At 54.4% G+C, this 25,028-nt stretch overlaps 1 protein-coding gene across 1 annotated transcript; it reads left to right on the top strand.

Moving 5' to 3' along the window:
- Window positions 1-2,518: 2,518 nt before the first annotated feature.
- Window positions 2,519-9,483, top strand: RAB33A (RAB33A, member RAS oncogene family). Its single transcript, XM_038416321.2, has 2 exons — window positions 2,519-3,485; window positions 8,909-9,483. The coding sequence occupies exons 1-2, from the start codon at window positions 2,565-2,567 to the stop codon at window positions 9,362-9,364; spliced, it is 1,377 nt and encodes a 458-aa protein (XP_038272249.2). The 5' UTR covers window positions 2,519-2,564; the 3' UTR covers window positions 9,365-9,483.
- Window positions 9,484-25,028: the final 15,545 nt, after the last annotated feature.

Here is a 25,028-nt window from a genome sequence, read left to right on the forward strand (position 1 = left end):
TGCTGCAAACAAAGAATGCCTCAAAGCATTTTTGCCCATCCCCTGTCTTTCACCAGCATTTTCTGGGGTGTACATCCTTTCTGCAGCTGAGTGCCTTTCGACAGACTGCTCCTGTATGCATTTACAGTCCTGTCCAGGAGAATCCTCCTTTTAGCTACAGCCATGACTACTAGCCAGGTTCTAGCATGGTTTCCTTGACTACAGTGAAGGTGTTAGAGCCATTCACAAAGCCACAGGGTTGAGGGGGAAGGGCCGCAGCACTATCTGCTAGCACAGTTTGCAGTGCAGCCTGCGTGCACTGCTCTAGGGAGTCATGCTAGGCCCCTGGCGGCAGCAGTCATCACTCAGCTTTACCAGTGCTAATAGAGAGCAGCTGCTGTATCCCCCAGAGGCAGGCAAAGAGAAAGGAACAGGAGATTGATGGGTGAAGGAGCACTGCAGAGACACCTGGGCACTAAGGAAGTCTCCAAGATGAAAGAGAGGGCAATGGAGGATGAAATCAAAGGTCTTGTCTGCACTCAGGTTTGTCTCAGTGCCAGCCAGTGGTGCAGGCTGCAAGTCCCCTATGAATCGGCTCCCTTGTGTCTGCAATGGCAGTTTGCACTGGTGAAGATACACCGGCACTGGCTGTAAGTGAAGTACATCTCCAGCATAGGCAAGGCCAAGGAAGGAACAGAGGGAAGAAAGAATAAATTAACTGTGTGAAACAGAGTGAGGGGGAGAGTGGCCAAGAGACTGTGTAGCTGGGGGGAAAGCAGCAGTCCTGGGAGGGGAGGGGGAGGGAGGGGGCACGGGTGACATGAAAAGTTCCAATGCAAAGGGAGCTGAAGCCAAAGTGTCCAATGTGAGATGCCTCTCCAGGTATCAATCATGCTAGATGGAGCATCCAGCTGAAGGAAGAACAGTGACCCTATCCAGGGTACAAATGCAGAGGAGCTGGGCAGAGGTGAAGGGGACTCTTCCCCATATACCAGGGAGCAGGAGAAAGGTTCCCCCAAACTATCCAAAAGGATCCAAGAGCAATGATGGAAACTTGAGCCTACAGTGAGAAAGGAGAGAGGGCAGACACAGCATTGTTCAGGGGAGCCACCTGCCAAAGAGGCAGGAGCAGACTCGGGGCTAGTCTATACTCAAAGTGTTGTGCCACTGTATCGCATCTGGTGAAGACACTACACCAATGGGAGAGAGCTCTCCTGTCAGCCTAATAACTCCACCTCAGGAACAGGTGGTTATATCTGCGGGGGAAGCTCTCCCACGGACAGCGATGTCCACACTGGCGCTTAGGTCAGTATAACTTATGTTGCTCAGGGGTGTGTGTATAAATCACCCCCGGGAGTGATACAAGTTACACCCCTGAGTAACGTAAGTGGTAGTGGGTACAAGCCCTCAGATGCTCTATTTGATAAAGTGGGAATTTTCTGTGATTTTTTTTATTCCTGTGTGACTCAGAGTCCTTGTACTTGCATTTCTACCCAGTAGGTGCAAAGGGGGTAAAAAGCTGTTCTTGGGGCAGAACAGGATACATGAGATGTTGTGTCATGTAACTGTCTGGGGGTGAAATTAATGGGTCTTTAAAGGACTGGCTGAAATTGACCCGTATCAATGAAGGGTCCACAAAAACAATGGGACTGAGCAATTGATACTTATCCATGGGCCTCTCTGGCAGGCGAACTCGGTATGACTCTGCAGGAGCTGGACGATGGCTGGAAACGTATCAGGTAGCTGCGATAAGAGTTAGCATTGGGGAGAGAGATGGGAGCTCTCACAAAGGGGCTGAGGAGAAAGGGAGAGCGACAGAGAGAGAGCCAAGATGGCTTCAATGGCAGCATGGCTCAAGGGAGCCCTGGCCTGACTGGCCAGGCTGAACTCTATCTTAACCTTTTCATCTCTGCTAACCGCAGGATTGTCAGATTCTGTAGCCAGGTGACCAATAACTCATTGCCTTTACTTGAAAAGGCTGCCTGGTGTGGCTGCCAGTACTCACAGAAAGCATTGCACCCTGACGGGGCCCGGTAAAAGCCTTCTGCAAGAGTCTGGCTTGGCTGGAGTCATGGAGAGAGACAGAGACTGAAGGTGCCTGAAGGCCTAGTTTCTAAGTCTTGGAGGCCAGAGGCCTGTCCCTGTGGAAATGTGTGGGTCCTTAGGGGCCCAGCAAACTGAAGGGGTCACTCTCAAGGGACTGGTTACAGGCTGGGGCATAGACTAGACCCTGTGGATCCAAGACCTATCCCAGGCATGTGCTGATAGTCCCTCCAGCATGTGTGTCTGTCACAGGTGTTGGCAGTGCCCAGAATGAATCCCTGTATTGGATGCACACAGTCATGTCTGTACTTTGGTCTGCTGTAAATTTCACTTGGCTCTCTGGCCTGCATGTAACCCAGGAAGTGCCCCCCTAAGCCTTGTGATCCAGGTCCGCCTTCCCCCAGCCACAGACCGCCTCTTATCTTGCCTACCCTGCTTCTGCCTTTCACCTGAGCTGGAGAGACCGGGCCTAGAAGAGCAGGTAGGGGTGAGAGGGGCTGTCAACTAGTATGTGCTGATGGGGCCAGCCCGCTGCTGGCTAGATGTCATGCTGCTGTGGTCACGCAGGCGGTGCAAACGTGGCTCTGTTGGCCTCTCCAGCCCGGCTGTTCCCCCAGCAGCCTGCAGAGGAGGTGGAGGGGGGTGCTGCCTTTTCCTGCTTCCCGCGGGGGTTTGGAGAGATCTGGAGGGGAAGGTTCTCTGGGTGCCCCGTTTGGGCGGCTTGTTTCCCCGCCGGTGTAATCAGGCCTGCCTGGGCTTTGCTGCTGGGCTGGGCTGGGCTGGGCGAGCCAGGGCGGGAGCTCTTCTGGCCGGTCAGCAAGAGTTTTTCTCCCCCCTGGGCCCTGCACTTCACTACGTGTGTTCAGGGCCCGGCCCACAGCATCCGAGCGCCCGCGGCGGCCCTTTCCTGGGCTAGGCTCCCGGAGGCCGAGCTCCCGGCCCTGGGAAGGCGCCGGCGGGGGCGTGGCAGGCCGCGCCCGGGGCCGCCCCTCGCTCCGCTGGCGCGCAGCCCGGGCCTGGTACCCCCGCGCCCCGGCTGCGGGCCCGCAGGCAGGCGCCGCGGGAGCGCGTGGGTCGGGCGAGCCCCGCCGCCAGCCCCACCCGCCGGCCGGCCGGCCAGGGGGAGGGTCTCCGCGGCGCTGAATATGTATCAGCCACCTGATCCGCCGGGCTCGCCGCCGCGCTCGGCAGCTGCCTCCTGCCTTTGTGTGCGGGCCGCCGCCCGGCTCCGCGTAGCGCCCGGCATGCAGCCCTCCGGGCCGGCCGCCGCCGAGCTGGACGCCTCGCTGGAGCAGTACCTGCGGGTCCGCATCTTCAAAATCATCGTCATCGGCGACTCCAATGTGGGCAAAACCTGCCTGACCTTCCGCTTCTGCGGGGGCGCCTTCCCCGCCAGCACCGAGGCCACCATCGGCGTGGACTTCAGGGAGAAGACGGTGGAGATCGAGGGAGAGAAAATCAAGGTGGGGGGATGGGGAAAGCAGGGGGCATGGGGCGAGCAGCAGGGGCGGGAAAGGAGGAGGGAAGTGGGGGAGCAGAGCGGCGGGGGAGGCGGGGAATGGGGAGCGGGGCAGTGAGGGAGGAGGGAATTGGCGGGTGGGGGGGTGAGAGGAGGAGTAAGGGGCAGTGGGGGATGGGAGTTGGGGGAGCAGGGCGTGGTGGTAGATGGGGAGTGGGGAAATGGGGAAAGCAGGGGCAGGGAGGGAGGACAGAACTGGGGGGGTGGTGGTAAGAGTCAGACGGGGATGGGGGAGCAGGGGACAGTGGCAGATGGGAGCATGGGGAAGCGGGAAGGATGGGGGAGCAGAGGGCAGTGGGAGATGTGGAGTGGGGGGAATGGAGGAGCAGGGACAGTGAGGGAGGAGGGAACTGGGGGTGCGGGATGGGGTGAGGGGGATGGGGAGCAGAGGGTAGTGGCAAATGGGAGCAGGGAGGAATGGGGGGCAGTGGCGGATGGGGAGGGGGGAATGGAGGAGCAGGGGCAGTGAAGGAGGAGGGAATGGGAGGTGGCGAGGGATGGGAAGTGAGGGGTTTGGTAAGGGATTGGGGGGAGAGGTGGAGAACAAGCACGGGAGTTGGTGACAGGAAGGCATGGGTCAGAGAGAGCTGGATGCTGGAGAGCAGGTGAGATGCAAGGAAATGGGGGAACAGCACCCACAGCAGAAGGAGAGAAGGGGAACAGGGAGAGTGATTGGGGGGCTCTCCAGGTGTGAGACATCCATGGTGTGCAAAGGTCAAAGAGCAGGTGTGGGCATTGGAAGGGGTTGAAGAGGGGTGGAGGTGTGTGGTGAGAGGGCTGGAGGTTGCCCTGGGGTGTGTGGGAGAGAAATGGATGGGGGAGGTTGGTGGTCAGAGAGATAGGGGGTAGTGGAGGTTGATGAGATATGTGGGGGTATTGAGCTATGAAAGTGTCACGGGGATGGGGGCACATCTGCTTGGGGGGCAGTGAGATAGGAGGCCATGAGTGGATTGGGGAACAGAGGTGGGGAGCTAGAGCAGAGGCAGTAAGGTACAAAGGTAGTGGGGTGGCAAGAATGTGTGAGAGCAGTGAGTGGAGTAGCAAGTTATCAGGGTGGGGGCTACGAGGGCACTGGAGGGCAGGAGGTGGGTGGGGAAGTATGACGGCACTGGTGGGGAGGGGAGGGGGGTGGGAAGGTACAAGGGCACTAGTGGGGAGGGGAGGGGGTATGAGGGCAGGAGAGAAGTGGGGAGGTACGAGGGCAGGAGGGGGGCTGGGAGCTACGAGGGCACTGGAGGGCAGGAGTGGGTCAGGGAGGTACGAGGGTAGGGAGATACGAGAGCAGGGGAGGGGAGACTGGGCACTGGAGGGCAGTAGTGGGGGTGGTATGAGGGCACTGGAGGGCCGGAGGGGGGATACGAGGTCAGGAGGGGGGCGGGGAGGTACGAGGGCATTGGAGGGCAGGAGTGGGGTGGGGAGGTACAAGGGCATTGGAGGACAGGAGTGGGGCGGAGGGGTACGAGGGCACTGGAAGGCAGGAGGGGGCAGGGAGGTACGAGGGCACTGGAGGATGGGGGGGATACAAGGATACAGGAAGGGAGGGGTTTCAGAGTAGCAGCCGTGTTAGTCTGTATTCGCAAAAAGAAAAGGAGTACTTGTGGCACCTTAGAGACTAACAAATTTATTAGAGCATAAGCTTTCGTGAGCTACAGCTCACTTCATCGGATGCATTTGGTGGAAAAAAACCACCAAATGCATCCGATGAAGTGAGCTGTAGCTCACGAAAGCTTATGCTCTAATAAATTTGTTAGTCTCTAAGGTGCCACAAGTACTCCTTTTCTTTTTAGGAAGGGAGGGGGAGTACGAGGGTACTAGTGGGCAGGGGAGGGGGGCACTGGAGGGCAGGAGAGTATGCAGGCACTGGTGGGGAGGGGAGGGGGGTACACAGGCACTGGGGGAAGGATGGGGTGGGAGGGGAGAGGTGTACGAGGGCACTGGAGGGGGCTATGAGGTCATCCAGGGGATTGGGAGGTCTGAACCCATTGGTGAAACATTGTGAGAGGGAGGGTGGTATAAGGGGCTGGGAGCATGAGGGAAGGGGAGGGGGGTATGAGGTGAATGGGGGCAGAGAGGTAGGAGGGGATGGGAGCGGTTGAGGGAGGGGGAACTATGAAGTCATGGAGGGGGCTGGGGAGGGGAGGGGAGTGGGTGGAGAGGTAAAGGAGGTCGGGGCAGGAGGTGTATGAGGGTTGGTATGGAGAGAGCGTGGTGATAGATGGGATGGGGCAGAGAGCACTGGAGGTGCTGAGGTATGAAGGCATTGGGAAAGTGGGGGGCCATGTACCAGGCCACTGGGAGGTTCCAAGATCTGTGGAGGAGGTGGTGGTGAGAATGCTGTGGAAAGGTCCAGTGTGCCCAGTTTTGGAGCAAGGGAGCTGCGTGGGGGAATGGAAGTGAGTGCTTGGGAGGAAGGAGCTGGTAGCTACTCCAGACCCCAGGACTTCTGCCACTGAGGAAGGCAGGGCTTTGCAGAGCTGGGCTGTAGGCCCAGTAAGGGGCAGTTTGCAGAGCAGAGCCATGGGCCCACCCAGCCAGTTGCTGTGACTGTGGCTTGAGTCCTAGGGCAGGGTGAGTTGCAGTAGCTTGTGCATGCAGCTGGCTGCCCAGTGGGATGCTCCTTGTTGTGTGTCTGTCTGTAACAGCTACACTGGGAACAGGCCTTGAGCAGCTGGCTGTGTGTGGGTGCCAATCCCCTTTTCTTGCAGCTTGCACCAAACTTAGGAAGAGATGACCATTCCACTATCACAGGCCCAGATATTCCAAAACCACAAGCCAGGCCCCCAAATCATGAGACTGTTTAAAATCTTGAATGCTAGGTCTTTTTTTTTTTTTTTTGACTCCTGGTTCCTGAGCCTTTAGGCTGCACTCAGGTGTTCTCAGACTTTCCTTTGCAAATGTGCAGGCTAGAAACTACCTTTTTAAATGAAAGCTGAGTTTCTGCAAAATGTTAACTTGTCCTGAGTCCACATCCATAAAGTGCATGGGCTGGAGCTGGCTGCCTGCCCGCCCAGTGGGTTGACTCTGGTAATTCAAGTTCGATGGCTGAGACTGGTAAACTTTGACTTGATGGGTAAGGTAACAGAGAACAAGGGAAGACTGGCAGGCTTGGCACGCTGCAGCGGGAGTGACCCCTGGAAGCTGAGCAGTCTGAGGGCTTCTGAAGGGGGAACAACAATGCAGTCAATCCATACCATTTTATCACAAGTCTCAGAATATTTGATGTTTTTCTTAAATCTCCAGATTGTGGGATCATGTGATTAAGAGAGACTCTCAGCTTTTTCATTGCGGGGGCGGGGGGAGGGGGGGGAGTTGTCAGTTTCCCTTCTGAATGCAGATAAAAGCCTGAAAACATGACCCAAGTAGACTGAAAGGCTCAGAAACCAGGCGAGTCATAACCGCTGAGCTGTTGTCCCTCTCTCTGGCCTAATGACTATTTAATTAGTTATACAAAGTGAAACACTCCAACAAGACTCTCTAGTCCAGTGGTCAGGACGCTCGCCTGAGATGTGGGAGACTCAGGTCTCTGCTTCTAATTGGGTAGAGCAAACATTTGAACCTGGGCCTCCCATCTCCTCGGGGGAGTGCTCTGCCCGCCAGACTCTGGGCTGTTCCAGGCTGCTCTGCATCTCAATTTGACTGGTCCATCCTGGCCCAGGGAGCCATTTCAGTGGTGATAAAATGGCATTTTTCGACAGGAAGAAGCTTGGTCAAAATGTTTTCAGCCAGCTTTGTTCCTGAGTCCTGTGATCATTTTAGTGCAACTTACACCATATGTTGGCCTGAAGCCAGTGTTACTGCTCCAGGTCTTGGAAGTGTCCAGCCTGCTGCTCTACCATAGCTGCTTACACTTGAGCAATGAGGGGAGAAGGGTTAGTGGCCCAGGCTAACCTCCTGTCAGAGGGGAAAAATGAGGCGTATGTAGCCTGAAAAGAGGGTGGGGACAAGAGGATCTGAAGGACAATGAGCCCAGGGCAGCCCCTCCTTTTCATGCTGTTCACCTAATTCTAGTGCAAGGGGGAACTGAATGGCAGGGAAATGAAGAACAAACATGTTTGCTTTCTGCCAGCGTGTGCCCAGCTTGAGACTCCCCTGCTGCAGATGCTGGCACTGGGTTGACAAGGAATGGTTTCAGCATTAGTCTGCAGTTATTGCAGCTTTAAAAAAGAAATAATAAAATCCCAGGCTTCAGGGTGCACCTGCAGGGGCAGGGTAGGAATTCTACTATTTCTTCCCATTCCAGATTCACCATTGTATAATTGGCTGGGTGCATTACAGGGTTCTTCCTATCTTCTGGAATAGGATGCTGGCGGCAGGGCTGTCCCTAGGGGGATGTGGGGCCCAGGACAAGTCAGCCTTCCAACTAGTCTCTTTGCCGTCCACCCACCCCTTCACGCTTCCCCTGCTTATCGCTCTCGTCCTTGCTGTCTGCCCACCTGTCTCCTCGCTGTCTGTCCAGCGTGCCTCCCCGCAAACCACTCTCCTCCTCAACAGCTGCATCACTCCTCCCCCCCGCCTCCTTACCCACCACTTGCCTACCTGCCGTCCGTCCAGTGCATGCCCTCCCCCCATCCGCCACTCTCCTCCTTACCTGCCCTTCACCTCCTTACCCTGCTTGCCCACTCGCCTTACCTGAATATCAGAACAAATGGCATAGATCGGTTGGGACGTAGGACAAAGGGCTAAATATTGGGACGGTTCCGATTTTATCGAAGCATGGGGGGGCCCCCCAAAGCATGGGGCCTGGGGCGATTGTCCCAATTCACCCTACCCAAGGGACGGCTCTGGCTGGTGGAGGTGGAGTAATGCCTGGTATGGTGATGAAATGCCTCTTTAAGTGCCAGGTGTTTTGTGCACGTCATTGCTATGGTGAAGAAGGCAATGAAATATGGTTAGAAGAGGAAACGCTCCCTTAAAAAAAAAAAAAAAAAAAAAAAGCTCGCAGGGCCTGCCAGATAGGTGCTGAGCAAGAGTGATTGAATCCCAGACAACCACTTTGCCAGGAGCAAACTATGCTCAGTACAAGCACAAAGGAATCCAAGGCTTCTGGGCCAGAATACAGGGACTATTTGCAGGTAAAGCAAACGGCTGCCCAGGGAGAGACTTCTCTCAAAATGTGCTGGACTCAGCAGTGTCAGTTGAGGTGAAGGGGAATTAGCTGTGTGGAGCTCTGTAGTTGTCTAGCCTCACTAATCAAACTGAACAAGGGTTATGTACATATTGAGAATGATCTAGACTAAGAGGAAATGCCCCAAGTCTCTGTGCCCCCAGCCTCTCCCAACAAGAAACTGCCTTTTCCTGGGACCCAAGCCCTTTGTGGGGGTGGGCTATATCTTGGCTGCCTCAGGCACACTGTGCTTTGTTTTCTAGGTGCAGGTCTGGGACACAGCTGGCCAGGAGCGGTTCCGGAAGAGCATGGTAGAACACTATTACCGCAATGTGCATGCCGTCATCTTTGTCTATGATGTCACTAAGATGGCTTCCTTCCACAATCTCAAAATGTGGATTGAGGAATGCAATGGGCATGCTGTGCCCCCTTTCGTCCCCAAGGTGCTTGTTGGGAACAAGTGTGACTTGCGAGAACAAATTCAGGTGCCATCCAGCGTGGCCCTGAAATTCGCTGATGCTCACAACATGCTTTTGTTTGAAACATCAGCCAAGGACCCCAAAGAGAGTCAGAACGTGGAGTCAATTTTCATGTGCCTGGCCTGCCGGTTGAAGGCCCAGAAGTCCCTGCTCTATCGGGATATGGAGAGGCAGCAGGGAAAAGTGCAGAAACTGGAGTTCACACAAGATGCTAATAATAAAAATTCCTGCCCCTGCTGAACGGAGGCTGTGCAGTCTAGGTTAATATTGTGGGGGGAGGGGTTTTGTGCCCGTATAAGACTGACACCTGCTTGTTTCACTATAAATTAATGTTAACAGAATAAAATTTGTATCACTGATGTCTGCTTTGAGTCTGTCTTTGCCTGTCAACAGGGGATTCAGAGTAATTATATGCTTGTAGAAATGGGGTCTTGGCTAGGACTGGAACTCTCAGCAAACCCTCAGGCTGGCTGTTCATCTCACCATGTAAGAGATTAAGCCGAGGTAAAGTTTAAAGGGTATGTTGCTGTCATGCCCTGAGACTTGACTCTTTGATGCTGTGTTGAGAGGAATCCTTGCAGCTGTTCTACAACAGCTGAATGCCCCCTCTGTGCAGGAAGGACTGACTTGCATTCATTGCTCTGCGTAGGATTCCTGTCAGGGTAAAATCTTCAGTTTCTTTCTGGTTCTGCATGATATTCTGATTTTAAAAAAAACAAGGCAACCTAGAATGATATTGTGACATTAAGAACAGCCCTAGGGCAGGGGGAAAGTGGCATTCTGCTCTGCAACAGTGAGTTTGTTGGCCTGATCAACCCAGTGTACCCCAACTCACTATTGTTACTACAGGACACCTTTTAGTGATACTGATATTGTCATAACTCGCTGGTTAATATTGTGAAATGTAGATGCAAGCAACTCATGCAAAATTATGGACATAAACTGAAATTACAGTTCATCAAATGTTTGCCAGTCAGAGGAGTTACCCTAAACAAAGGAATGTGATTTCTCCATCGGATATTTACTTCCAAAACACTTTGAAAGACAATGAGAATGTAGTTACATATCTCAAACAGTCAACAAGCTAACAAGGGGTGGAGGCAAACCTCACACAACAAGCAGGGGAGAAGACAGCCTGGCATCTACAGCTATCGGAGAATAGAAGCTTGATCTGGGTTTCTCTTTTCAAAGACTACATTGCAAAGGCTTACTGATCTAGGAAGACTGGAGGGCTGAACCTCAAGTGATAAGCAACTGATTGTATACATTACTATATTATAAATGTGTATAGAGTGCAGTATTGTCTGAAAGTTGACACACCAGTGATTAATATTGTGAACTGTACATATTAACACTAAGGAATTATGGATACTCATTTATACTAGGCTGTACAGTTTGCCCAGATAGGAGGGAATGTCACAACTATTTATCTGTATTCTCTGTAAATCAAGCATGGTGGAATCAAACAGTGGAAGCCCTATTTACATATAGGGGCATGGGAAGCCCACAGAAAAGAAAGAACAGCATGAGGTCTTCCTGCCTCCTGAAACATCACTGAACTTTGGAAAATATGAACAAAGGCAGAAGCCACCTTTGGCATTCATCACCAGACGGGCATATGGAAACAGAGCTCTTGTGATCTGAGAAAGATGAATCCTTTAACTAAGGGGAGGGTGAAGTCTCTGGGAATTGAATATAGGCGAGAAACCTCCTTAGGCAAAGACTGTACCTTGCTAGATTAAGTTTTGGACTTTCAGAATTAGGTTTTGTTTTACTTGTAACTCTATCTTAATTCCTTATACATCCGCTCACTTAATCCTATGCATATTTTATTAAATTTAATTCTTACCATAAACCAACTCAACCCTGTGTTTAAAGGGAAGGGTGTATTTACTCCCAGTTAAGATAGTAAGCTGTGATGTGGTTTTTATCTCTTTACAGGAGCAATGAACCTCATTTCTCTGAGCTGTCCAGGAGAGGGCTAGGCACTTCAGTGCACACAGTTTTGGGGAAATTCAGGACTGGGAGCGTGTTGGGGTCATCTTGCTGGTTGTAAACAAAGCTGGTAGAACCCAGAGTGTGACTGATTGATGTGTTGCTGGCAGACTGCTAGGGTCAGAGCTGCTGGATCAGGGCTATAGCTCTACACACACACACACGGTGTGATCTTCATGCTAGTAGGTTAGGTGGGAGCAGCCCAGGTTGGGAGCTACAGCAGCAAAGCAGTGAGGAACCCAGTGTTAAGGACAGGTGGTGACACAGCCCCTCATTGGTATGGATTACATCCCTCACTGACCAGACCATCACAGATATAAAAATAATGCGGCACATGTTAAATGGAGTAAAAACTAGCTAACTCTGATAAGTTTCAAAATGACACTGGAAATAGGGAATCATCCAGTGGGTATGTTTCTAATGGGGTCCTGCAGGAATCTATTCTTGGCCCTATTTGACATAATGTTCTATTTGACATAATCAGTGACCTAGAACAAAACATAAAATTATCACTGATAAAGTTTGAAGACGAAATAAAAATTAGGGGAGTGGTAAATAATGAAGACAACAGGTCACTGATAATGAATGATCTAGATTGTTGGGTAAATGGGAGCAAGCAAACAATTTGCATTTTAATACAGCTAAATGTAAATATACACATGTAGGAACAAAGAATGTAGGCTATATTTACAGAATGGGGGACTCTGTCCTGGAAAGCAGTGACTCTGAAAAAGAGTTTTTGGGGGAGTAGATAATCATCTGAACAAGAGCTCCCAGTATGATGCTGTGATCAAAAGGGCTAATGCAACCCTTGGATGCATAAAGAAGATAATCTTGAGCAGGGGTAGAGAAGTTATTTTACCTCTGTCTTTGGAACTGGTGTTACAGCTGCTGGAATACTGTGTCCATTTCTGGCATCCACAATTCAAGAAGGATTTTGATAAATTGTAGAGGGTTCAGAGAAGAGGCACAAGAATGATTAAAGGATTAGAAAACATGCTTTATAGTGAAACTAAATAGATTGAGCTCTTTGAGTCCAACAAAGAAACAGTTAAAGGGTGATTGGATTACAATCTATAAATACCTACTTGGGGAACAAATATTTAATAATGGGCTCTTCAGTCTAGCAGAGAAAGGTATAACATAATCCAATGGCTGGAAGTTAAAACTAGACATTCAGACTGGAAATAAGGTATAACTTTTTAACTGTGGTGTTAAGGCCGATTCCCCACTCTGGCACTTTGAGTGCAGAAGATGGGAGCCCACAAGGATTCTAAAAATTAATACTTGCCACTCCAGGCTTGTATTAAACTCCCAAGATTACAGCTTTTCTCCGACGATGGATGGGTAGATACTGCCACCACCCAAGTGCAAAAACCCTTTGAGAACCCAGGAAGGTGCACTTGGGAATTCCTTCCTGTGGGGTACCCTCAAGCCCTTTCACGCCCCCTCTAGAGAAGAGCTGAGAAAGAAAAAAAAATCAGCTGTTGCCACCAGCTAATAAAAAAAACCCAAAAAACATGTGCACAAACCTTTTAAGACACAGAACTCCAATCCTGTTCTTAAAAAAAGGTAAATTTTATTAAAAAAAAAAATAGCCTGAAAACTCAGGCTATTGCTAGATTTAAAAAGAGCAAATACAAGAATTAAGCTTTAAAAATAGCTCTCTTGAGGTCCAACTTAAAGATTACAAGCAAAACAAAAGCACCTAGGGTTAGTACAGAGGAATCCACAAGCCATAAAAAATAAAAGGGATAAACCTAATTGTGTCCTTTTAGACATTTCCTAATCTATTTACATATCTGGGGTTTTAGATGAGCAGTTTCTAGGTATGATACCAATGATTTTTTCATACTGGCCCAAAGCTTCTTACAGCATCGCTGCTCCTTGTCTGCTTCTCCCCGAGAGCAAACAGACAGACAAAAGGGGAGTCTTGTTTTAATTTTAAAAAGTTCTAGCCTTCCCATTGGCTCTATTGGCCAGGTACCCACTCCCTTTTACCTATGCATTGCAGTGAGACTTAACTATTTACAGGTAAAGCAAGTAGAGAATAGCTACTAAGAGGGATTTTATAGCTAACTGGCTGGCTGGATCCATAAAAGAGAGCTACCCCTCCGACTTCATTTATCACAAGCGGTAATTAACCATTGGAATAATTTAACAATGACCATGGCGGATTCTCCATCAGAGACAATTTTAAAGTCCAGATTGGATGTTTTTTCTAAAAGATCTGCTCTAGAAATTATAGTGGGGGGAAGTTCTCTGGCCTGTGTTTTACAGGTGGTCAGACTAGATAATCACAATGGTTCCTTCTGGCCTTGGAATCTACGAATTTAACATTCCCTTTGCAGTTTTAGATAAATACAAGTGTCTTCTTTACTTCCTATCCTGTAGTGTTGCTGCTACACAGCTGCCCATGTTCCAGGTGTCCCATGTGTTGCTGTGGAGGGGTAAGTGATTTATTCTTTTATCTAAAGCATTTGGGGCACATCCTTTCCAATGACTGTTTCTATAATAATATGAATTAAGATATTTCCTACTTCTCTGGAAAAGTGTTGTAGCTATCTCAGTCCCAGGATATTAGAGAGACAAGGTGGGTCAGGTAATATCTTTTATTAGAACATTCTGTTGGTAATAGAGAAACTTTTGAATTACACAGAGCTCTTCCTCTGGACCTGAGGAAGAGCTCTGTGTAGTTCAAAAGTTTGTCTCTCTCTCTCTCTCACCAACAGAAGTTGGTCCAATAAAATACATTATCTTACCCACCTTGTGTCTCTGGAAAATGACAGTCTAGTTACCAAAAATGCCTAAGCCCCTAGCCCTGCACACTGTAGAAAGGAAGTTGCTCCTTTCAGGTTGAGCCTGGAGCTAGCCCCTGCTGCTAAATCAGCTGTGCTGTGGAGGAGTGTTCTGGGGACATCAAGCAAACAAGCAGACTTAGCAATCTAATAGCACCAGAACCTCAGTGTCTAGGGCTACCAGTGCTAGGAGAGAAGGACAGCTCCCTCGTTTGGTGTCAGTCACATTACTCACAACTTGGTGACTCAAACACAGCAATGAGATCATCATCTGCTAAAAATAATGAATCTGAGGAATAAATCTCCGGCCTCAAAATCTGTTGCTTTTTTTCAGTCTGATTTTCAGTGCTGCTGATGTCATCTACATCCATTATCTAAATGCATCATAGAATCATAGAATATCAGGGTTGGAAGGGACCCCAGAAGGTCATCTAGTCCAACCCCCTGCTCAAAGCAGGACCAAGTCCCAGTTAAATCATCCCAGCCAGGGCTTTGTCGAGCCTGACCTTAAAAACCTCTAAGGAAGGAGATTCTACCACCTCCCTAGGTAACGCATTCCAGTGTTTCACCACCCTCTTAGTGAAAAAGTTTTTCCTAATATCCAATCTAAACCTCCCCCATTGCAACTTGAGACCATTACTCCTCGTTCTGTCATCTGCTACCATTGAGAACAGTCTAGAGCCATCCTCTTTGAAACCCCCTTTCAGGTAGTTGAAAGCAGCTATCAAATCCCCCCTCATTCTTCTCTTCTGCAGACTAAACAATCCCAGCTCCCTCAGCCTCTCCTCATAAGTCATGTGCTCTAGACCCCTAATCATTTTTGTTGCCCTTCGCTGTACTCTTTCCAATTTATCCACATCCTTCCTGTAGTGTGGGGCCCAAAACTGGACACAGTACTCCAGATGAGGCCTCACCAGTGTCGAATAGAGGGGAACGATCACGTCCCTCAATCTGCTCGCTATGCCCCTACTTATACATCCCAAAATGCCATTGGCCTTCTTGGCAACAAGGGCACACTGCTGACTCATATCCAGCTTCTCGTCCACTGTCACCCCTAGGTCCTTTTCCGCAGAACTGCTGCCGAGCCATTCGGTCCCTAGTCTGTAGCGGTGCATTGGATTCTTCCATCCTAAGTGCAGGACCCTGCACTTATCCTTATTGAACCTCATTAGATTTCTTTTGGCCCAATCCTCCAATTTGTCTAGGTCCTTCTGTATCCTATCCCTCCCCTCCAGCGTATCTACCACTCCTCCCAGTTTAGTATCATCCGCAAATTTGCTGAGAGTGCAATCCACACCATCCTCCAGATCATTTATGAAGATATTGAACAAAACGGGCCCCAGGACCGACCCCTGGGGCACTCCACTTGACACCGGCTGCCAACTAGACATGGAGCCATTGATCACTACCCGTTGAGCCCGACAATCTAGCCAGCTTTCTACCCACCTTATAGTGCATTCATCCAGCCCATACTTCCTTAACTTGCTGACAAGAATGCTGTGGGAGACCGTGTCAAAAGCTTTGCTAAAGTCAAGAAACAATACATCCACTGCTTTCCCTTCATCCACAGAACCAGTAATCTCATCATAAAAGGCGATTAGATTAGTCAGGCATGACCTTCCCTTGGTGAATCCATGCTGACTGTTCCTGATCACTTTCCTCTCCTCTAAGTGCTTCAGGATTGATTCTTTGAGGACCTGCTCCATGATTTTCCAGGGACTGAGGTGAGGCTGACCGGCCTGTAGTTCCCAGGATCCTCCTTCTTCCCTTTTTTAAAGATGGGCACTACATTAGCCTTTTTCCAGTCATCCGGGACTTCCCCCGTTCGCCACGAGTTTTCAAAGATAATGGCCAAGGGCTCTGCAATCACAGCCGCCAATTCCTTCAGCACTCTCGGATGCAATTCGTCCGGCCCCATGGACTTGTGCACGTCCAGCTTTTCTAAATAGTCCCTAACCACCTCTATCTCTACAGAGGGCTGGCCATCTCTTCCCCATTTTGTGTTGCCCAACACAGCAGTCTGGGAGCTGACCTTGTTAGTGGAGGATGGTGTGGATTGCACTCATCACCATCACCCCATCTTACAACCTCTCCTGGCATGTCAGCAAGAAGAATCCAGTGCTCAGTATTAATTGGGGAACCTTCGATATTCAAGGTGATTTTCAAAGCTGCCTGAATCCCTTTATATCTAATGAGAACTGAGTGTCCAAATCCTGATATGCTACACCAACCAGACAAATGCTTCAATAGGGCCTATGTGGGTTCACAGGGAGGGCTTCACTAAACAGCTACTGCCATGTTTTTGTAGTGCTGCTAATCAAAAAGCCAAGGAAACTAGAGCAAAGTAGCTGTGTGGTGAGAGGGTATCTGGGGCAATGAGGCCTGGAATGTTGATGCTCTGGTTGGCTATTCAGAGAGAGAGAGGATGCCTGTGGAACAAGGGGACCAAGAAGCTCTTGTGCACTCTCAGCACCTAGTGTCCTGTGTGGGGTACACAGAAAGAGATCAATACCTGTTATGTCCGTTCATCACAGGAAGGTCTCCCCAGCAGGCAAACATAGCATCATGCGCAGAAACCAGGTTTTTGTCCAGCCTGGGGCAGTGTTCCCAATTTAGCAAATTTGTCACTATATCTAGCAACTTCTTAGGTCTCATGAAGATTTTTCAATCTTTACTGCAACTTTTCAATAAATCAGTCAATATTCTGGAGACTTTTGCTTTTGTCCCAGCTTCAGTTCCCGACAGCCAGCCTTGCTTGGAGTTAAGGGGCACTGGATTTGGAGGGAGGCGGATGGTTGGTGCGGTCACTTCTACAGCTGTAGGCAGCGGCATGTGGCAGCAACAGCCTAGCCTATTACTTTTAATGCTTGGGAAGCAGCAGAGCAGATGCTGGAGCCTCCAGCTGCAACGGTCACGCTGGGCTCAGCAAATATGGGATGGGGCAACTTGGCAGAAGACCCAGGGGTCCTAGCCTCTCCTGGCCCTTTGACGGGGAGGGGAGGGGAGGGGAGGGGAGGGCCTGGTTGGTCCCAGTTTCTCTGGTGGGGTGAGGAGGGGAGGGAGAAGCTGGTTTGGGTCTCACCAGTGGGAGGTATGATAACTGGGCCTATGAATTTACCCTAATTGCGAGTCCAAATGTAAGAAGTGAGTAAGTTCATAAAATGTCACAATAACCTAAAACAACAACTGTTGATAGGAAAACATGCAAGAGACAGACAGCAAGACTGAACTAATCCAAACAAAAAGGCCTGTTGTTATAACTCGGACTATGTTAAGATAATGGTAAACAAAAACAGCCACTTGCAAGAGATCAAATATCAATGCACTAAAACTGTTGCATCAGAGATTAGGCCTAATTGATGGGCAAAACAATGAAGGGATGGGCTATTCCATCAATCACTCCCTTCTGGGGTCCTTAAAGAAACTTTGGGGGAGAAAAATTGGCAACTGGAGTGAACTTCACCAGCCCAGCTGCCACCCTCACCATCTCCTGAGATGCCAGACCTTTATACCAATCCTGAAAGATGTCCTGATCAGACCAGGCCAGCAGGACCCAGATGACATCACCACATCCACTGGATCTGGCTGGGTTGTAAGACTTTGTTTTTCTGCCCCACAATGTGTCTTTCTCCTTCCCTACCTTATTTCTTTTCTTTCCTATCCCCCTTTTTTTCCTTCTGTCTAATGAGAGTCTGGCCAAGTCAAGACTGTATATGTTACAACACTACTGTGAGCCTGTGACCAGAAAAAGACAGTTAAAAGCAATGCCCTAAACAGTCCAACACTGTTACAAGTTTGCCAGATCTTGGAGTAGCTGATCAAACCATGTGCTGGACCTGTGTTTTTCCAGCAATGAGGTTATAAGTGAGAGTCAACACCAGAGGCAGAAGCTGCATTTTCTATCTTTGCTGTTCTTTTCTCTCCATGTTTTTTCTTCTAGGAAATGGGATCAAACTTTAAGAACATCAACAACCCCAGCCCATCTCTACCTAACTTTTTTCCCCCAAAAAGGAAATTACCATCTTCAAAACCCCAAAGAGACTGTCAAACAAGGGCGGGGCGGGGGGTGTTCCTGCTAAAATCTCTCTCCAGCTATAGGAAAAAGGAATGGGAACAAGGTATGCTGTTAAAATGAAAGCCTGACTTGATACTTTACATTTCAAATGCTTTAACTGTTTTCCCTTCTGGATCTTTAATAAAAAGTTACAAGGTTGTTTAATGGCATGTTTGCCCAGACCTTAAGCAGGCTGATGTCTCCGTATACCAAACCCCAAACCATGTTTAACACTGCTTAATGTTGGACAACGACAGGTCACGTCAACACCTCTGACTCTCTGGGCCTATATATTCCATCTAAGGGTTCTCAATTTTTCCTGATTACTGTACCCCTTTCAGGAGTCTGAAACCCAAGCCCTGCTGCCCAGGGCTGAAGCATGTAATTGAGCTTCGCATGGAGCCTGGGACAATTGCCCTGTTTGCCATCTCCTAATGCCAGCCCTCCACTTGCACCATCCCTAAACCCATCCTGCAAACCCCCAGGTTGAGAAACACTGATCTAGATGAGTTGATGTACCCCCTAGAAAACCCTGTGGATCCCCAGAGGAATGCATATCCCTGATTGAGAACCACAGATCTAAATTAATACAAGAGGGATAGGAAGAGAGTTCCTGGCTGGTCCTCGTCTTTCTGATTGGAGGGGAGAAATCTCAATTAGTTTGGGTCTCTGGTGCGAGGAGAGGGGATGAGGGAAGAAGTCTCAGCATACTGGTTTCTCTGGTGGGAAGGAAGGGGGGGAGAAGATCAGTCAGGGCAATGCAAAGGCAGGAACCAAGGTCTCACAGCCCCCTTAGGCAAATTCCATGCCACGTGGCTGGGCACCCGATACCCAGATGGGTGTGTAGGAGTGAGAGTGAATCAGGGGTACCACTGCACCCGCCTACCAACCCAGAACTGCCCTACCTGCACAATCCCCTCTGCCTCCCCCGGGGACCCCTGAGCCCCCTGCCACTTCCTGCACAATCCCCTCTGCCTCCCACAGGGACCCTGAGCCCCCTGCCACTCACTGCACAATCCCCTCTGCCTCCCCCGGGGACCCCTGAGCCCCCTGCCACTTCCTGCACAATCCCCTCTGCCTCGCACCAGGGACTCCTGAGCCCTCTGCCACTTCCTGCACAAGTCCCTCTGCCTCCCACAGGGTCCCCTGAGCCCCCTGCCACTTCCTGCACAAACCCCTCTGCCTCGCACCAGGGACTCCTGAGCCCTCTGCCACTCTGCACAATCCCCTCTGCCTAACCCAGGGAATCCTGAGCCCCCTGCCACTTCCTGCACAATCCCCTCTGCCTCCCCGAGGGACTCCTGAGCCCCCTGCCACCCTGCACTATCCCCTCTGCCTCCACCACGGACCCCTGAGCCCCCTGCCACTTCCTGCACAATCCCCTCTGCCTCCTCCAGGGACCCCTGAGCCCCCTGCCACTTCTTGCACAATCCCCTCTGCCTCGCACCAGGGACCCTGAGCCCCCTGCCACTTCCTGCACAATCCCCTCTGCCTACCCAGGGACCCCCTAAGCCCCCTGCCACTTCCTGCACAATCCCCTCTGCCTCAGCCGGGGACCCCTGAGCCCCCTGCCACTTCCTGCACAATCCCCTCTGCCTCCCCCGGGGACCCCTGAGCCCCCTGCCACTTCCTGCACAATCCCTTCTGCCTCCCCCGGGGACCCCTGAGCCCCTGCCACTTCCTGCACAATCCCCTCTGCCTCCCCCGGGGACCCCTGAGCCCCCTGCCACTTCCTGCACAATCCACTCTGCCTCCCCCAGGGACCCCTGAGCCCCCTGCCACTTCCTGCACAATCCCCTCTGCCTCCCACAGGGACCCTGAGCCCCCTGCCACTTCCTACACAATCCCCTCTGCCTCCCACCAGGGACTCCTGAGCCCTCTGCCACCCTGCACAATCCCCTCTGCCTCCCTCGGGGACCCCTGAGCCTCCTGCCACTTCCTGCACAATCCCCTCTGCCTCCCCCGGGGACCCCTGAGCCCCATGCCACTTGCTGCACAATCCCCTCTGCCTCCCCCAGGGACCCCTAAGCCCCCTGCCACTTCCTGCACAATCCCCTCTGCCTCCCCCGGGGACCCCTGAGCCCCCTGCCACTTCCTGCACAATCCCCTCTGCCTCCCCCGGGATCCCTGAGCCCCGTGCCACTTCCTGCACAATCCCCTCTGCCTCCCCCAGGGACCCCCTAAGCCCCCTGCCACTTCCTGCACAATCCCCTCTGCCTCCGCCGGGGACCCCTGAGCCCCCTGCCACTTCCTGCACAATCCCCTCTGCCTCCCCGGGGACCCCTGAGCCCCCTGCCACTTCCTGCACAATCCCCTCTGCCTCCCCCGGGGACCCTGAGCCCCCTGCCACTTCCTGCACAATCCCCTCTGCCGCCCCCCGGGACCCCTGAGCCCCCTGCCACTTCCTGCACAATCCCCTCTGCCTCCTCCAGGGACCCCTGAGCCCCCTGCCACTTCCTGCACAATCCCCTCTGCCTCCCACAGGGACCCTGAGCCCCCTGCCACTTCCTACACAATCCCCTCTGCCTCCCACCAGGGACTCCTGAGCCCTCTGCCACCCTGCACAATCCCCTCTGCCTCCCTCGGGGACCCCTGAGCCCCCTGCCACTTCCTGCACAATCCCCTCTGCCTCCCCCGGGGACCCCTGAGCCCCATGCCACTTGCTGCACAATCCCCTCTGCCTCCCCCAGGGACCCCCTAAGCCCCCTGCCACTTCCTGCACAATCCCCTCTGCCTCCCCCGGGACCCCTGGGCCCCCTGCCACTTCCTGCACATCCCCTCTGCCTCCCCCGGGATCCCTGAGCCCCGTGCCACTTCCTGCCACTCCCCTCTGCTCTCTCCCCAGGGACCCCTAGCCCCCTGCTACTTCCTGCACAATCCCCTGCCTCCTCCAGGGACCCCTGAGCCCCCTGCCACTTTCTGCACAATCCCTCTGCCTCCCCAGGGACCCCAAAGCCCCCTGCCACTTCCTGCACAATCCCCTCTGCCTCCCCCAGGGACCCCTGAGCCCGCTGCCACTTCCTGCACAATCCCCTCTGCCTCCCCCGGGATCCCTGAGCCCCCTGCCACTTCCTGCACAATCCCCTCTGCCTCCCCCAGGGACCCCCTAATCCCCCTGCCACTTCCTGCACAATCCCCTCTGCCTCCCCCAGGGACCCCTGAGCCCTCTGCCACCCTGCACAATCCCCTCTGCCTCCCACAGGGACCCTGAGCCCCCTGCCACTTCCTGCACAATCCCCTCTGCCTCCCCGGGGACCCTGAGCCCCCTGCCACTTCCTGCACAATCCCCTCTGCCTCCCCGGGACCCCTGAGCCCCTGCCACTTCCTGCACAATCCCCTCTGCCTCCCCCGGGACCCCTGAGCCCCTGCCACTTCCTGCACAATCCTCTCTGCCTCCCCCAGGGACCCCTGAGCCCCCTGCCACTTCCTGCAGAATCCCCTCTGCCTCCCCCAGGGACCCCTGAGCCCCCTGCCACTTCCTGCACAATCCCCTCTGCCTCCCCGGGGACCCCTGAGCCCCCTGCCACTTCCTGCACAATCCCCTCTGCCTCCCCCGGGATCCCTGAGCCCCCTGCCACTTCCTGCACAATCCCCTCTGCCTCCCCAGGGACCCCCTAAGCCCCCTGCCACTTCCTGCACAATCCCCTCTGCCTCCGCCGGGGACCCCTGAGCCCCCTGCCACTTCCTGCACAATCCCCTCTGCCTCCCCCGGGACCCCTGAGCCCCCTGCCACTTCCTGCACAATCCCCACTGCCTCCCCCGAGGACCCCTGAGCCCCCTGCCACTTCCTGCACAATCCACTCTGCCTCCTCCAGGGACCCCTGAGCCCCCTGCCACTTCCTACACAATCCCCTCTGCCTCCCACCAGGGACTCCTGAGCCCTCTGCCACCCTGCACAATCCCCTCTGCCTCCCTCGGGGACCCCTGAGCCTCCTGCCACTTCCTGCACAATCCCCTCTGCCTCCCCCGGGGACCCCTGAGCCCCATGCCACTTGCTGCACAATCCCCTCTGCCTCCCCCAGGGACCCCCTAAGCCCCCTGCCACTTCCTGCACAATCCCCTCTGCCTCCCCCGGGGACCCCTGAGCCCCCTGCCACTTCCTGCACAATCCCCTCTGCCTCCCCCGGGATCCCTGAGCCCCCTGCCACTTCCTGCACAATCCCCTCTGCCTCCCCCAGGGACCCCCTAAGCCCCCTGCTACTTCCTGCACAATCCCCTCTGCCTCCTCCAGGGACCCCTGAGCCCCCTGCCACTTTCTGCACAATCCCCTCTGCCTCCCCAGGGACCCCTGAGCCCCCTGCCACTTCCTGCACAATCCCCTCTGCCTCCCCAGGGACCCCTGAGCCCGCTGCCACTTCCTGCACAATCCCCTCTGCCTCCCCCGGGACCCCTGAGCCCCCTGCCACTTCCTGCACAATCCCCTCTGCCTCCCCCAGGGACCCCCTGAGCCCCCTGCCACTTCCTGCACAATCCCCTCTGCCTCCCCCAGGGACTCCTGAGCCCCCTGCCACCCTGCACAATCCCCTCTGCCTCCCACAGGGACCCTGAGCCCCCTGCCACTTCCTGCACAATCCCCTCTGCCTCCCCCGGGGACCCCTGAGCCCCCTGCCACTTCCTGCACAATCCCCTCTGCCTCCCCGGGGACCCCTGAGCCCCCCTGCCACTTCCTGCACAATCCCCTCTGCCTCCCCCGGGGACCCCTGAGCCCCCTGCCACTTCCTGCACAATCCCCTCTGCCTCCCCCAGGGACCCCTGAGCCCCCTGCCACTTTCTGCACAATCCTCTCTGCCTCCCCCAGGGACCCCTGAGCCCCCTGCCACTTCCTGCAGAATCCCCTCTGCCTCCCCCAGGGACCCCTGAGCCCCCTGCCACTTCCTGCACAATCCCCTCTGCCTCCCCCGGGGACCCCTGAGCCCCCTGCCACTTCCTGCACAATCCCCTCTGCCTCCCCCGGGATCCCTGAGCCCCCTGCCACTTCCTGCACAATCCCCTCTGCCTCCCCAGGGACCCCTAAGCCCCCTGCCACTTCCTGCACAATCCCCTCTGCCTCCGCCGGGGACCCTGAGCCCCCTGCCACTTCCTGCACAATCCCCTCTGCCTCCCCCGGGGACCCCTGAGCCCCCTGCCACTTCCTGCACAATCCCCACTGCCTCCCCCGAGGACCCCTGAGCCCCCTGCCACTTCCTGCACAATCCACTCTGCCTCCTCCAGGGACCCCTGAGCCCCCTGCCACTTCCTGCACAATCCCCTCTGCCTACCCAGGGACCCCCTAAGCCCCCTGCCACTTCCTGCACAAGCCCCTCTGCCTCCCCCAGGGACCCCCTAAGCCCCCTGCCACTTCCTGCACAATCCCCTCTGCCTCCCCCGGGGACCCCTGAGCCCCCTGTCACTTCCTGCACAATCCCCTCTGCCTCCCCCAGGGACCCCTGAGCCCCCTGCCACTTCCTGCACAATCCCCTCTGCCTCCCCCGGGATCCCTGAGCCCCCTGCCACTTGCTGCACAATCCCCTCTGCCTCCCCCAGGGACCCCTAAGCCCCCTGCCACTTCCTGCACAATCCCCTCTGCCTCCCCCAGGGACCCCTGAGTCCCCTGCCACTTCCTGCACAATCCCCTCTGCCTCCCCCGGGGACCCCTGAGCCCCTGCCACTTCCTGCACAATCCCCTCTGCCTCCCCCGGGACCCCTGAGCCCCCTGCCACTTCCTACACAATCCCCTCTGCCTACCCAGGGACCCCCTAAGCCCCCTGCCACTTCCTGCACAATCCCCTCTGCCTCCGCCGGGGACCCCTGAGCCCCCTGCCACTTCCTCACAATCCCCTCTGCCTCCCCCGGGGACCCCTGAGCCCCCTGCCACTTCCTGCACAATCCCCACTGCCTCCCCCGAGGACCCCTGAGCCCCCTGCCACTTCCTGCACAATCCACTCTGCCTCCTCCAGGGACCCCTGAGCCCCCTGCCACTTCCTGCACAATCCCCTCTGCCTCCCCCAGGGACCCCTAAGCCCCCTGCCACTTCCTGCACAAGCCCCTCTGCCTCCCCCAGGGACCCCTAAGCCCCCTGCCACTTCCTGCACAATCCCCTCTGCCTCCCCCGGGGACCCCTGAGCCCCCTGTCACTTCCTGCACAATCCCCTCTGCCTCCCCCAGGGACCCCTGAGCCCCCTGCCACTTCCTGCACAATCCCCTCTGCCTCCCCCGGGATCCCTGAGCCCCCTGCCACTTGCTGCACAATCCCCTCTGCCTCCCCCAGGGACCCCCTAAGCCCCCTGCCACTTCCTGCAAAATCCCCTCTGCCTCCCCCAGGGACCCCCTAATCCCCCTGCCACTTCCTGCACAATCCCCTCTGCCTCCCCCAGGGACCCCTGAGTCCCCTGCCACTTCCTGCACAATCCCCTCTGCCTCCCCCAGGGACTCCTGAGCCCTCTGCCACCCTGCACAATCCCCTCTGCCTCCCACAGGGACCCCTGAGCCCCCTGCCACTTCCTGCACAATCCCCTCTGCCTCCCCCGGGGACCCCTGAGCCCCCTGCCACTTCCTGAACAATCCCCTCTGCCTCCCCCAGGGACCCCTAAGCCCCCTGACACTTCCTGCACAATCCCCTCTGCCTCCCCCGGGGACCCCTGAGCCCCCCTGCCACTTCCTGCACAATCCCCTCTGCCTCCCCGAGGGATTCCTGAGCCCCCTGCCACTTCCTGCACAATCCCCTCTGCCTCCGCCGGGGACCCCTGAGCCCCCTGCCACTTCCTGCACAATCCCCACTGCCTCCCCCGAGGACCCCTGAGCCCCCTGCCACTTCCTGCACAATCCACTCTGCCTCCTCCATGGACCCCTGAGCCCCCTGCCACTTCCTACACAATCCCCTCTCTGCTCCCACCAGGGACTCCTGAGCCTCTGCCAACCCTGCAGAATCCCCTCTGCCTCCCTCGGGGACCCCTGAGCCTCCTGCCACTTCCTGCACAATCCCCTCTGCCTCCCCCGGGGACCCCTGCCCCATGCCACTTGCTGCACATCCCCTCTGCCTCCCCCAGGGACCCCACTAAGCCCCCTGCCACTTCTGCCC

This window comes from Dermochelys coriacea, chromosome 9 (genome assembly GCF_009764565.3).
Source record: "Dermochelys coriacea isolate rDerCor1 chromosome 9, rDerCor1.pri.v4, whole genome shotgun sequence".
NCBI lineage: Eukaryota > Metazoa > Chordata > Testudines > Dermochelyidae > Dermochelys > Dermochelys coriacea.